This window comes from Mirounga angustirostris, unplaced genomic scaffold, assembly GCF_029215605.1.
Source record: "Mirounga angustirostris isolate CCGP_5_RB_7025 unplaced genomic scaffold, mMirAng1.0.hap1 SCAF_10, whole genome shotgun sequence".
NCBI classification, from domain to species: domain Eukaryota; kingdom Metazoa; phylum Chordata; class Mammalia; order Carnivora; family Phocidae; genus Mirounga; species Mirounga angustirostris.
Window position 1 is genome coordinate 93721769 of NW_026991718.1, and position 13905 is coordinate 93735673.

The 13905-nt window shown below is 44.7% G+C and overlaps 1 protein-coding gene across 20 annotated transcripts in view; it reads right to left on the reverse strand.

Annotated features, from left to right (window-relative positions):
- Positions 1–1531: 1531 nt before the first annotated feature.
- Positions 1532–13905, reverse strand: part of RIN2 (Ras and Rab interactor 2) — a 237056-nt gene continuing 224682 nt past the window's right edge. For all 20 annotated transcript variants that reach the window (XM_064572750.1, XM_064572753.1, XM_064572752.1 and 17 more), the window contains 4 exons: positions 12462–12767; positions 10524–10655; positions 6346–6509; positions 1532–3395 (listed from right to left, as the gene is read on the reverse strand). In XM_064572750.1, the coding sequence (XP_064428820.1) occupies positions 3075–3395; positions 6346–6509; positions 10524–10655; positions 12462–12767 (923 nt within the window). In that variant the 3' untranslated portion in view covers positions 1532–3074. The remainder of the gene's footprint in view (positions 3396–6345; positions 6510–10523; positions 10656–12461; positions 12768–13905) is intronic.

Here is a 13905-nt window from a genome sequence, read left to right on the forward strand (position 1 = left end):
GACACAAATACCAGATAGTCTCCTCCTCCCTCCACTTCTTCCTTTTGTTCTTACCGTCCGCTCATGAATCTGCAACGTCGTATGCATTTTTCACATTTCCAACTTGGTTTGGGTGAACTAAATAACCAGGAACACCTTTGGTTTCAAATTCATCATCATGAACATGGTCTGAGAAATGATGATTTTTAGGATTTTCCTATCAGATACGGCCAGGTGATTAAAAAAACCTGTGTCCCATGTACTGAGCCATTTCTCTCTGACTTTCGGGGAGTAACCAGGTAGTGCTGTCAATAACCAGAAAGCTCTCCTTTCTAGTCTCTTCGAAATGAACGTAGGAGCGGCCCAATGGAAGCAAAGTCACATTTATGAATGAATGCATTCACAGTTGTGTTTTCTGCCTTTTGTTTTCTTATAGATCTAAAGTTGTAACTTCCACATAATACTGAACTACTTTATTAAGTTTCTATTTCTATCCTGTGTCCCTGGGGGCGGGGGGGAATCTTTGGCAGTATCCACAACATTAAAAAAAAAAATCTTTCCTTCTGGCTAGCATTCAACTTTTATAACAATTTCAGATTTGGAAATACATTCTCCTCTCCCTCCACCCATCATGTGTATTTTTACTCTCCTCTTATTCCTTCCAAACTGCACCAAAATCTGTTTCCTGGCAATTTGAGAAGTGAGAAATGTCTGCGTGGGGGGAAAAAAGTCAAGACACATGTTATGTTGTAATTTTAGCAGGGAAGCATTGCCCAATGACAAAACCAGGGGCTGTCTTGTGATGTTTTCTTCTGCTCACACGAATCTGTCCTATTTTGATCTCTCGGCTCATCTCACTGAAGGCTGCCTCCCATTCAGATGTTGAGGTTTGCTTTAAATCGCTGTGCACTGATTTCTAAGGACCAGAACAATGACCTGAATTTGGAGGGTGGGGAGGACAGCTATGTGGGTTGAACTGTCCCCATTTTTAATTCATTGTAAATATAAAAAGCAGGCAGTTCATTCAGCTGTTGTTCTGATCTTTAAGAATCCATTCTACTGATGGGTTAGAAAAGTTCGTTCAGTCAAGAAGGACCTATCAAGCACTTGTTAGCTGCCAGGATAACTCCAAGCACAGGAAAATGGTGGCAAAAAAGAGCACCTGCCCTGTTGAATTTTGAAAGAGCACTTAACTCTCGGACAGGGCACTTCAGAGGTCACGTAAGAATGGTGGGGGGTTGTCTGCGGGGCCCTCCTGATTAACAGTGATTCTTCTCTAGGTCCAATGAAGCCACCTACTGTCCTAGATAACACTGGAAATCCTTTCAGACTGGAACACTATCTTTTCCTTCTGCTCCTGGATTTTTGCCTCATTATCAGTATATGGGCTCCTGCAAAAATGCAAACTTTTCCATTTCCTCTCTGCGGATGGTCTCACCACAAACCCTGGTGTGCATTTCAGATTTGTATAACACCAGGTGGCGCATAATTATCTTCTGCTTCTTGAAAAAAGAAAAAGACAACTCAATATTTCAAAAATCTTCACACATGATTATCATACAGTATTACAATGTATTATGTGCAAAATTCCATTTTAAAAAATCATTTACAAAAGGAAGTACAACACAGTATGTGCTGAGGGTTCTAGATGTACAGCAAAAGCTAAAAAAGGTACAAGGTACAAAGCCAACCAAATTAGATGACGATGCATCTTTACACAGTACAATAACATGTTCTTGTGACTACCTTTGTCACGTTGATACAGGACCCTCATACTTGGTGCACCCCCAAACAGGTCTCATAAAACATAAAGTTAACTTCACCATACATTCTTATAACACAGATGGGCTTTTTGGGGGCATCGCAACCTCTTTTCCAAACAGCATCTTATTTCACTCAATGGAAGTCACATTATACACATGTGGTTTCTGCCCCCAAATAATTTGATGCTGTTAGTTTTGATTTATGTGGAAAAGGTGGGGGGAGTGTTATCCTTATTTTTTTTCCCCCTCCTCTGGGGGTTTTCAAAATTGTTTCCAAAAGCAAATAACGTTGGACAGATTTTGCCAAATCTCACTGCATATTTACAGTATTTCAGCATAAGTGGATCCTTCCATTTCCTTTTACCACTTCCTTCCAGGAGTCTGAACCCGCAGACTTCACCCATTAGTCCTTTGTTAGAGTCTGTTTTTCTCTCTCCACCTCTCTCTACATTCATTTCTCTCCTGATCCTCAGCATCACTTGGTTAACACACAAAAGAGCACAATACCACTGAGCGTGAACAAGGTAACAGTACATCAGATTTCCAAAGGCATTCTGTGGCCAGTGTCAGTAATATATTGCTTTAAGAAATCCAGCAGTCTTTCTCCACAAAGTTGCCAAAAATCCAGTTACAGAAGAGAGACATTTTAAAAATGTGATACTCTCAAATCCAGCAAGAGATTTCTTTTCGAATATTAAATGTTAAAATCACATGCATAATTATAGAATATTTTAAAGTTACAAAAATATTTTAAAAACCAATCCTGACAGTTTACCTGCAACTGCTATAAAAATTTCTATGAAATATATAAAAACACAAAGGCTCTTTGTAAAAAAAAAAAAAAAAGAAGACAAAGAAAAGAAAGAAAAAGGAAGGATGGAAGGAAGGAAGGGAGGAAGGAAAGATAGAGCCATCCACAGAACTGAGATATACCTGATGCACTGCATCGGACAGGCTTCGCAAACACCTGCTGTTGAATTGAAGAGAAGAGCTTGCACCCTAAATGTTTATTCAGGACATATACGTACATGTGAGCCCACCTAGAACCTGGCTGGGGGGGTCGGTAGCAAACAATCTCGGGACACCTAAACTATCGAATGCAGTTCTTCCATCTCTGAAGGAGAATCCTACCGTTTCATGAACCTCAGCTACCTTGCCTGGGCAATGTGGCTAAGGACGCCCTTGGCCCAGTCAGCCTGTGGATGGCTTAGTCACTGAACCGACGGGTCCCCAAGGAGGTGACTGACTGCTTTTCAAGCACAAGCACGTGGAAGCCAGAAGGCAAGTTTCCTAACCCCCCTTTGGATGTGCCATGGGGGAGTCTCGTCTCTTCTATGAGGTGGTGAGATCTTCCCCATTCTGGAAAATGACGCCATAAGGATCGTTCTTGACGCGCTTGTAGACAAAGTGGAAGATGTGGGGTTGTGGCCGGCTGTGAAGCTCAGCCTTGATTTTCTGAGGGTAAGTGTCCTCAGCCAGCTGCTGCCACGTTTCGTCAACAAAGAGAAAGAGGCTGTACTCCTCAGGGTCCCCCACCTTGAACTTCTCAGCACAGAGCTGGCACACGTCCTCGGTGGTCACGTAAGGTCTCACGAGGAGGGTCTTCCCCGTGCAGCCACTGTTGACCTCCTGGAACGCAACTCGGAGGTAATTCTGCAGGTAGAGAGATGTGGGAGACCAATCAGAAGAGAAAACGAGTCACAGCAATAAGCCAGCACGACGGTGCAAGGGCAAGGTTAACTCGTGAGCCGCGCCCGGCTCTGGCTCTGCAGAAGGGCCCCGCAGGACGGCCCCGGCAGGACGCAAGGCCTCGGGTGGGACGGAGGAGGCTGATCGGAATTTGGACAATGGAGGCAAGAACTATACGGACTGAGTGGCTGTATTCTGATGTGCGGCAAATAAATACAAGGAGCAGGAAGTCCAGCAGGCCTGTTCTGATCTTTTAGTGTCCCCCAGAAAACCAGGCTAAGAAAGCTCCGGTTAAGGGTGGGACCCGGATCTGATGCTGGGTTTATCCCCAGCCTGAAAAGTAAACCAGCCAGCAAAAGAGCCCGCACCGGAAGTCACGTTTAAAACACGAGGACACAAGAGCACGTACTGGGCTCACTTTGGACTACTTCTAATGACGCCTAAATAAAGGCAAGAATGTTCCCCGGGACCACAAGAGACTGCTGATGTTTGACCATTTTTCACCTCCCCGAGTGGCAATTCCAGGTGGTTCAACCTCATCTGAGCTCCAGGGGGACGGCAATGTGGCAAAAGTCGGCCACAAGGCTCTGGGGATGGAGCTGACTGAGGGCAGGGGTTGTTGCAGGGAAATGGAAGGGAATTCTTGCAGGCGGGGCTCTGCGAACAGCGCCAGCACCTGCCATCCAGACGGACCATCAACCTGTGACCTCACACGCGCCAAGCCCGGGTTTGCTATCAAGAACCCTACGCTCATCCCAGGCTCTCCAGGATCCTTCTCATTTTCCACTTCACCAGGAATGAGGTGACCAGATAACATTGAGAATGCCCAGACAGAAAACAAATACGTTCCCCTTTCCTAAATCTGGCGCCCCAGAGTGAAGGGAAATGATGCTCTCGGCCCAGAGTCCCACGTGGTTACCTTGAGGGTTTACTGGGTGGGTGGAAGGAAAGGCCCTTGGGAAGGACACCGAGCTCTGCACGTGTAAGAGGGCTCTGACAATCTTGAATTTGAACACCCTGGAGTATACGCATGTTCTATTTTACCAGCCCCCTCCTCTCCCATCCCAATGCCCCCAACACGTGGCTCACGCTCTCGGTCTGCATTAACCCACTGACACCTGAAGAGAACTTGGTAAGGAAGTCTACACCATCCCCAGTTGACCAGAGAAGAAACTGAGGCACAGAAGAGACAAGTAACTTGCTTCAGGACACACAGCTCATGAGTGGGAAAGCCAGTGTTCTAGAGTCTTCACCACCGTGGTGTGCCGTCTTTCCAATGTGAGGAGACCATCATGCGTGTCCGTGACCCTGATTTAGGAGTTCCAAGCAGAGCTCTGCTTCTGCGTTTTCGCTTTTACAACTGAGCTGAGCACTGACAGACAATTCCTCTCTTGGGTTATATTCTAGGAAGGTGTGTATATCCCGGATGAGAAAGGCCAGTGGGGAGGAGCTCTGTGGAATCTGGGGGTCCTGGGTTAGAAGCTCCAGATGCAGGCGGGGAGATGGAAACATGAGCTTTTCTCATTTCTTCTGTTCTTCTCCTCAGAGGCTGTAGGACCTCAGGAATTTTCCTGACACCCAGCCATTATCACAGTATCCCATGAGCCTGCATATGCTAAACCATTTAACACATGCATAGTTCAACAACCCTTTCAAGGGAGTGGGGGTGGGAGTGCAGTAGGCATTCTTTTTAGGTTTATGCTCTTGGGAACGTATTTCTGAGAACAGTGCTATCTTGGAGAAAGACTTGCTGATCTTGCCTTTCCACGATGGGCTGACTTTGAACCTCTGAGTATTTTCAGAGCATCAAGAAGACAAAAAGGCAAGGAAGGCGATTCTGGACATAGAGACTAATCTGTCCTGCTTGGAAATTCCCCACGTGACACACAGAAACAGAACCTAGTCAGGTTTTATAATCTGGTTCAAAACTTTGAAAACACTATTCAAAGACATTTGCGGACTTATTCATAATGTCACTGACTATGAGCAAATCAAGAGTTGTGTTGGGCAAGAAGTCTACCGCCTTAATCTGCCTTTTGTCCCTGAGAACCCAGCTCTTTAGGAACCCCACACTTCCAGCTCATGGCCATGGAAAACTCTGGATGGGGATCCAAGCAGGATTTGTTTCAGATGCTTACTCTGAAACTCTGGCCCCGCCTGGCTGCCGGAGCTGATGCTGCCCGTGAGATTCTGGAGTCTTCCGTCTTGAGGGGGGCGGGAGAGAAAAAGAAAGAATAGGGAAGACATCACCTCTCCCTCCTTTCAGGGAGACCAGGTCAACTGCAGTGCCTAATAGTGCTACTTGCACTCGGCCGAGCTGATAAAATAAAATACCCACTGCCTGTGCCAAGGGCTTCCTTCTTTTTGATTTTCTGTCTGCTCAGGTGCTCCCCATCCATGCAGAACATTCTGGGAGAAATCTCGACTTAATCTGACTTTGTTTTCTTAAGGGCAGCAAAACTTGGGCCAAACCCATATGTATTATTATTATTATTATTATTTTAATTCAAAGAAAACAGAGAAGTGAAACAACAAGGTCAGAGAGTGGTTGAAAATATCCCTTTGGGGCGCCTGGGTGGCTCAGTTGGTTAAGCAACTGCCTTCGGCTCAGGTCATGATCCTGGAGTCCCGGGATCGAGTCCCGCATCGGGCTCCCTGCTCAGCAGGGAGTCTGCTTCTCCCTCTGACCCTCCTCCCTCTCATGCTCTCTGTCTCTCATTGTCTCTCTCGCAAATAAATAAAAAATCTTAAAAAAAGAAAGAAAGAAAGAAAGAAAATATCCCTTTTCCGCCGGATGATCTGACAAAGGGGGGACCTCAGGCGCCCCGAGCCGTGTGAGCTGTGGGAGCCGGCGCTGCCTCCCTGGAGGGCAGGGTGACATTCGGGACCCGAGCTGCCACTGCCAGCCACGAACCTGAAAGTCGTCCACCGAAGGGATGGTCCGGTTGGTGGTTCTCCGTTTGTGCCACTGCCTGAGGGTGTCCCTGGTCTCTGAGCTGAGCAGCCGCGCGGCTTGTTCTTCTTGGAAATTCTTTATCAGAGAAAGCGCCCCATAGGCGCTTGTCAAGTAATAACCTCCTGGGAAGGGCAGAAAGAATGAGTTATCCCGGGGTTTATACTCTGGTGGTAACAGGTGGGGACAACAGAATCAGAGGCCATGCTTCCTATTGTCTCCATATGCATTTCCTTGTGGGACCAGAAGCTCGCGTCCAAGAGCGCGCGCCCTTCCCACCTTCCTCTGCCCGTCCGTCCATCCATCCGTCCATCCATCCGTCCATCCTATGGATGTACTGGAGGACCCCCGGCCTGTGCCGGCGCTAGGGGGCGCCGTCGGGCCAGGCTGACAGCGCCCGTTTTCACTGCCGGAATTTCCATTCTGATGGGTGAGACATACAAAATCTCTAGATTATTTCAGTCAATTGTGAAAGTGCTTTATCGGGAAGGGTCTGGGCACTGAGGCCTGACGGAGGCGGGGAGACACACGACGGTAGTGGAGTCGAGCACTCCGGGCCTAGAATCATTTACTTCTTGTGCAGGAGTCCCCACATCTCTTGGCAATACTTGCTTTGGGCTTTTCTTTTAGGAATTAGTATTTCCTAAATTTTAAGTAAACTAAACACTTTAAGAGAACTGCACAGTGTACAAGTGTGTTCGCAATAACATGGGTTCTTCAAACTTCTTCCTTCCTGATTCCCCTTTTTACCCTTATTTGGGGGCTAATGTAACACATTTAGGAAAAACTAATTCACAAGTGAAGGCAAGTGAGCGCACTTAACGAATGATTTATTGTATTTAGTGAGTGTTAAAAGCCTCGCAACACCTTGAGATGCATGTAAGTGGGTTCATAGCTTGGTCCTCAACTGTAAATTGATGCCTTTGGTGAACTTGTAAGCTCCACGCTAGTGGACCACTAGGGGGCGCTCTGAATGTTTATTAAAAATTCCCTAATTGGGCTCCCCATATTTTAACTTGAGAGACACTTTTGTCAAAATATCTATTGAATTTCTATTGTGAGCCCAAGCCAGGTATAGAGCAGGAGGCAGGTTTGTAAGAAACAGAATCTGAGTCCCTGCTTTACAGAAGTTTATGAATTTATTAAAGAAAACAGGTATAGCAGGTTTATTCATGCAGGATTCCAAGTTAGTTGTGATTAAATGAGTTTTGTTCATGGTCAAAGCGTTTAGCTGCTAATGCAAGACTCTGAAGAACTCTCTCTCTTGTCACCAAGTGATGACAGTGTTTGAGGTGGCAACTGGTCTACCATCCGAGAAATGAGCACAGCCCCCGCAAACTGCATCGGACGTGTAACTTAGAAAGGAACACACCTTTGTGGTTTTCAGGTCACTGACGGAGATATGGGGGGTTATATCTTAGTGTAGCATCACCTAGCCCACTCTGGGCAATACAGGTCCCATGCACACAACAGGATACTTGTTTCGAGTTCCCTGAACAGCTTAAAGGCCCCACCACCTGAGTGCAAGTTCCCTATGGAACCTCCCACACCTTAGTACAGAGTTCTGAGTAGCTGATTTTTACTAATATTTGCCCCGTTAACAAATCAGCACACGGCTGAGTGTGAAACTCGGTGGTACAGAATTTAAATGCTACACAGAGGATTTCAAGAGCAATCAGCAGGGACGTAAACGTTCACATAAGGCTGTGTAGAGGTGTCAGTTTTGGAGGTAGGGCTTGGAGGGACCATTACAGTCAAGTTTGGGAGGGAGGGTGTTCCCTTTGGATGTCAAATTTTAGACTCCAGAGCTCTGATCTGTCCAGGGCACTAAGGAGAAAACTCAAAATTCTGGAAGCCCAATGTTGACCACACTTTGAAACATGTGGATGCAATTAGAGGAAGGGTTACATTTCAGCAAAACTATAACCCTGCCACAAGAGCTGTGCACTTAAGAGGGATTCTGTGACGCCTTTTCCGTAAATGAAACTACCTGCTTAAACAGCAGAAAAGAGACGTGGGCTGCTGCCCCCAAAACCAAAGAGGACTTTGGGCAGGCCGCAGAGGGCTGGGTTGGTAACGCATGTCTTCCGCCTGTCTGCAGAGCTTCAGGTCCCTGACGGGCAGGCCGGGTCTGTAACTGCAGCCAACCCGACTGGGCTGGCCTGTTTTCCCAAGGAATGAAGCCAAGAAGCCCAAGACGGTAAGTGGAGGCGGGCTCTAGTTTAAGTGCAAGCTCACTGGTGGCCCCAAACGTTCACTCTCTGGGTCCTTGTCTTTCTCTCTTATGTGATTCCTGCAGGTGAGGACAGCCATCTGCCCATCTGTCATCAACAGGTGCCCAAGGCAGTGCCTCGCTCTGGGGAAATGCTGGGACGGGTGGCAGGAAGGGGCTGTCTCAGTCCTCGGGCCACAAGATGTAAGCATATGTTTGTCCTAAGTATACATTGTCAGCTACAGAATGGTAATTTTCTGAGTGAAACCGACATGCCCTTCCCCCAAAGTCCCAAGAGTTTGACATACTCATTCCTAGAATTAAGCATGATTAGAGCTCCAAACAACTAAAACTAAAACAACACCCAGACGCATATGAAATTGTAATAATAATGCAGTAGAAGAAGAGAAAGCAGGGCATGGAGACTAAGGTATGCTTCTACTGGTCCTTGGACAAAACCACGCGTTTTCCCCTCTCCTGTTAAATCCCAGAACAGGCGAGGAAAGCTCCAGGCAGGATCTTGGGGGTTCATCATGGAATGTCTGGTTCCAGGGTGATGAATATTAGTGAGGGGAGGGGTAAATGGGGGAGAGGCTAAAGGGATCAAAGAAGTTCATTTATATCTCTCTGGGGTGGGGGACTAGGATGAAAAGATATTCATCACTAATCCTGAGTCAGCACTATCCCTCTAGGAGTGGGAAGGGTATACCTTGTACCTTGGGGGCTCCAGGGAGGACAGACCCTCTGGAAAAAAAGGCCAAGCACTGAGGACTTAGGGGGTTAAGAGATACATTCTGGGGGTGACAGTGCACTTCAGTTTCCCTCCAGGGAAGGAAAATCCCGGTATGACACATACTCTGCAGAATCCAATCAGCACATGGACCTTTTTACTTAAGGCCAGACTAAAACCCAGCAGAGAAAAGAATAAGCAAAAAACAAAAACAGTTCTATGCAACAATTCACCACTCAGGGGCCATCTGGGCTCATGAAAATGGATTAATGGAATTCACAATGCAAAGACTCTGATTCGTTCTCCTTTAAAAAGACAAGCTCACATAAGAGCCCCAGTTATTTCTGCTTTTCAAGGCTGTGCACCACAATGACAAACATCCCAATTATTTCCAGGATAAAATACCTAACCAATGAGCAAGGAGAAGGAACTTCTGCTAAGACATGTTGGGGTCAGGCAGGTACAAGAAGGAGACTGAACTGACAAGGTAAGTTGAAAGCAACTTTACTCCACTGCATTTGTATTTTAGCAGTGAGCAGATACAATTATTTAAATAGAAAAGAAAATCAATGCTGTTTTCATCTTGAGAACAAAATTTTTTAAACAGATGAAAACGAAAGGCCAGCCTTCATCCATCTCACTGATAGAACAACAGGATATTCTTCTGGTAGTGAACATATTCTCTCATAAAGGTTTATACCTTCCTTCTTCCTTAAGGAAACCATTTCTTTTTAAAAATGGCATTTTTTTTTCTATTGAGTATTTTTTTTATCGCAATTAACCAATCTCGGTGAAGTATATTTATGGCCCAGTTCTGTTTTTTAGTTTTTTGACTTTCCTATATTTTCTACAATGAATATGAATTACTTTTATAATTAGAAAAGAGTCAGCACATTCTTTTAAATAATAAAAAAAAATTAAAACCATAGTTAACCATTACAATGTCAAAAAAGCACCCCCATGACTGCTGAATGGGCATGGGGTTTTATCTTGGGGTGATGAAAATCTATTATTTTATTTGGGGCAAAAGAGAGGTGGTGGGCTGCACAAAACTGTGAAGGTACCAAATGTCATTGAATAGTTCACTTTAAAATAGCTAATCTGCTGCTATGTGAATTTCACTTCAAGAAAAAAAAATGAAAACAAAATAAAAAAAAAGGCACCCCAGTTCCTTCCATGGCTTCAAGCGATTGTTACCTTCTCCGTGTAACAGCGACGGGTCTAAGAGCTCCATCATATACTCAATTTCAGTGTCAAGTTCCAACATGTCACACTGAGCTATGACGTAGGTCAGGACTGGTAAAAAGTCATCAGCTCCGTACATCCTCCCTGGGATCGGAAGAAAGGGGAAGATGGGAATATTTTTACCAACACTTCTTTCTTTCATAGCCTACGCATACTGCTTTTATTAGATAGCTAGGAGTCATCCGGGGAAATGTGCTATTCATAAACAGAGGTGGTTGTTTCTGGAATCCTATGCAGCCTGTGACCCTCCTGGCTGCTCATGTCAGAGACCAGCCCTAACATACAATTTCAGAATGAAATGTCTGCGAGTCAATGGACACATGAAAGATTTTCTCCATGCTTTCATGACATGCATCAAGTTATGCAACAGAACAGAGTACTTGCAAATAGTTTAACTTTCAGCAAGTAGTATTATAAAACATTTACTAAATATCTACTTACTATGTTAATCCTTTGTGAATTCTACTGTGTTGCTCACTGCTTTCTGTGGAAATTAATCATCAACATAATGACAGGACCAAACTCTGACCAGGAAAAAACTTTGCGCTCTGTTCAATATGAGCACACAGTTAATTTATTTAAATGTGCAAATTCAGTATATGTCAAGTAGATACATACAATTAATACATTGCAAAAAAATTTTTTAGTCCTTATTGCTACTTTTCATTATATAAGTGAGTCTCAACTTGGGGTGACTTCCCCACCAGGGGAAGCTGGCATTGTCTGGAGACATTTTTCTTTGTCATGATTAGAGGGTAGGGTGCAAATGACATCCAGAATGCCTATAAACTCCAAACAGGAAGCAGCCCCCACAATAAAGAATTATCCATTTTAAATGTCATTAGTGCTAAGGCTGAGAAACTGTGCATCAGAAGAGCACAATCCTGTGCAGACACCATTTTAGAACTTATACAAATGGTTATCTGAACTACAGAAAATACCCTTCTTGTACGTGAAATATGTTTGCGAATTTCAGAGGTGATGTTCATACGCTATCACGACCGGCTCAAGAGCTCACATTTTAATGTCTTTGCCCAACAATGTACAAAGTGGACACACATTCCCATCTACCCAAGTGGTGGTTAATACAGCCTGTGTTTTTTCTCTGTTGCTTTTCCATGAAGCAATTTTACTTAGAGGAAAAGTCAATCACAGGCTCACTGAAACCCCAGTACTATGCAGGGTCCAATCACTAGCCATGAATCATGGTGACTCCTGGGTCTATAAGAAGCAGAACTGAGGAAATCCGAGGACTTACTTTTGAACCATGTAATTCTTTTGTGAATTCAATGACATTGCTTCAGCAAATAAGGGAGAACCAATGAAATGGTTGTACTGGAGTCATTATCATTATTGACTGCTCTGTGTTTGACCCATGCTGGACGTAGATCATCGACACAAAACCTCACTGGCCAAAATGTAGTAATGATAATTGCTAATATTTCCACCGTGCTTGGGGCTATGCCTGCATTGCCTCATCTAATCCCCGCTTTATGAAGGACAGGGTCAGATTCAATGACAGGTATAGAAACTTCAGTTTAGAAGTAGATGAAGGGAGCCAAAGCCCCATAGTTAATGAACTCATTCACAGAGTTAGGATTTGACTTCAGTCTCCAGAGACTGAAGCCGCATCCACTGCCCTGAACTAAATCTTTAACAAATTGGCATCATACAAGAATCTTGTTGCCTCAACAGCTACCTTTCTTGGTAATACCCATCTGTTGCAAGTGACCAATTTGCCAGACACCAGCGTGACACTTGTATTTTTTGTGAGCTGCTTGGTGAAATCAAGAGATCAAAACAAAGAGGAACTGGGAATCGGAGAGCTTGACATGTCCCCGGCCACGTCCCTGGCCCTGGTGGGAAGTGCCGGAAGCCTGGGCAACTCACCTGAGTTGTTCTCCATGACAGTGTAAATAAGCTTGCAGACCCTCAGCAGCAGCATGACTTTCTTCTCCGGTGAATACATCTTCTGCATGGTCATGAATTTGACTTTGATTTTCTCCACGTCCACAATATCAGGAGTTGGGGCAAAGACCCCCAGCTCCTGGGGGTTCCTCTGCCGCACAAGCTGCAGGTTCTCCTTGAGTTGCTTCCATGAGCCGTCGGCCATGTGGAAGTCCCTCAGCATGGCCTCCACATGCCCCTTGAGGGGTTTTAAGATGCACTTGTGCATGGCTTTTTCCAGCACCACATCTGCCAAAGAAAGTACAGCTACTGTGACCATTGTCTGAAGGAAGAAGAAATGCAAGGTCTGCTTTCTCAGAATGGACATCTGCAACTCTGCATTGGCTACTGGGCAGACAGGTTATCACTTCACACCTGCCCAACCAACAAAACTGAGCAGTGCCACCGCTCCTCACACTCCAGCACATTTTCTGGAAAGCCGGGGAAAGTGAATCTTCCCTAATAAATTCTTACAGGGGCGCCTGGGTGGCTCAGTTGGTTAAGCCACTGCCTTCGGCTCAGGTCATGATCCTGGAGTCCCAGGATCGAGTCCCGCATCAGGCTCCCTGCTCGGCAGGGAGTCTGCTTCTCCCTCTGACCCTCCCCCCTCTCATGCTCTCTCTCTCTATCTCATTCTCTCAAATAAATAAATAAAAAATCTTTAAAAAAAAAAATTCTTACAGGTTTTTTTTGGTGTTGTGTTTTGTTTTGTTTTGTTTTTGCACAGTCAATACAATGAAATAGATTTTGTTTTAACTACTTTTATGCCCCCTCCCTCATGAGCACAGGTGAATATTCTAGAAGACATTCTTTTGACCCAGTCCCTCCACTGATCATCTGTTTGACAGGTAAATAAATATTTTTTTTTAAAGGAGAGAAGAGAGAAGATTTAAGATTTCTTCAAATATTTTGAGAGAAAATAAGTTCACCTAAATACACATATTACCTTAGATTGAATTCTGGACTCCAAATTTTTTATTTCATTTGCTATAAAGAGCATTAGTGGGACACTGGATGAAATCTGAATAAAGTCTGCAGGTTAGGTACTAGTGGGAACACTCAATCTGTGGTAATTTTCCTATAGTTTTGTAACAAGATATCTGTTTTTAGGAAATACCCACTGAGCATTTAGGGGTAAAGGGACACAATGTCTGCAACTAACTCTGAAATGGTTCAGAAAAAAGAAGGGTGTATGTGTGTGCATGTAAATGTGCATGTGTGTGCATGCATGTGCAAAGAGAAGGGAGGAGAATGAAACATGACAAAGAGCTAATGTTCAGGGAATAAGGATAAAGGGTAGACATGATTGCAACTTTTCTGTATGTTTGGAAATACCTTTAGGTGTGGAAGGCATTATTTTTCCCTCTTTCTTTGAATGGTTGCTCAA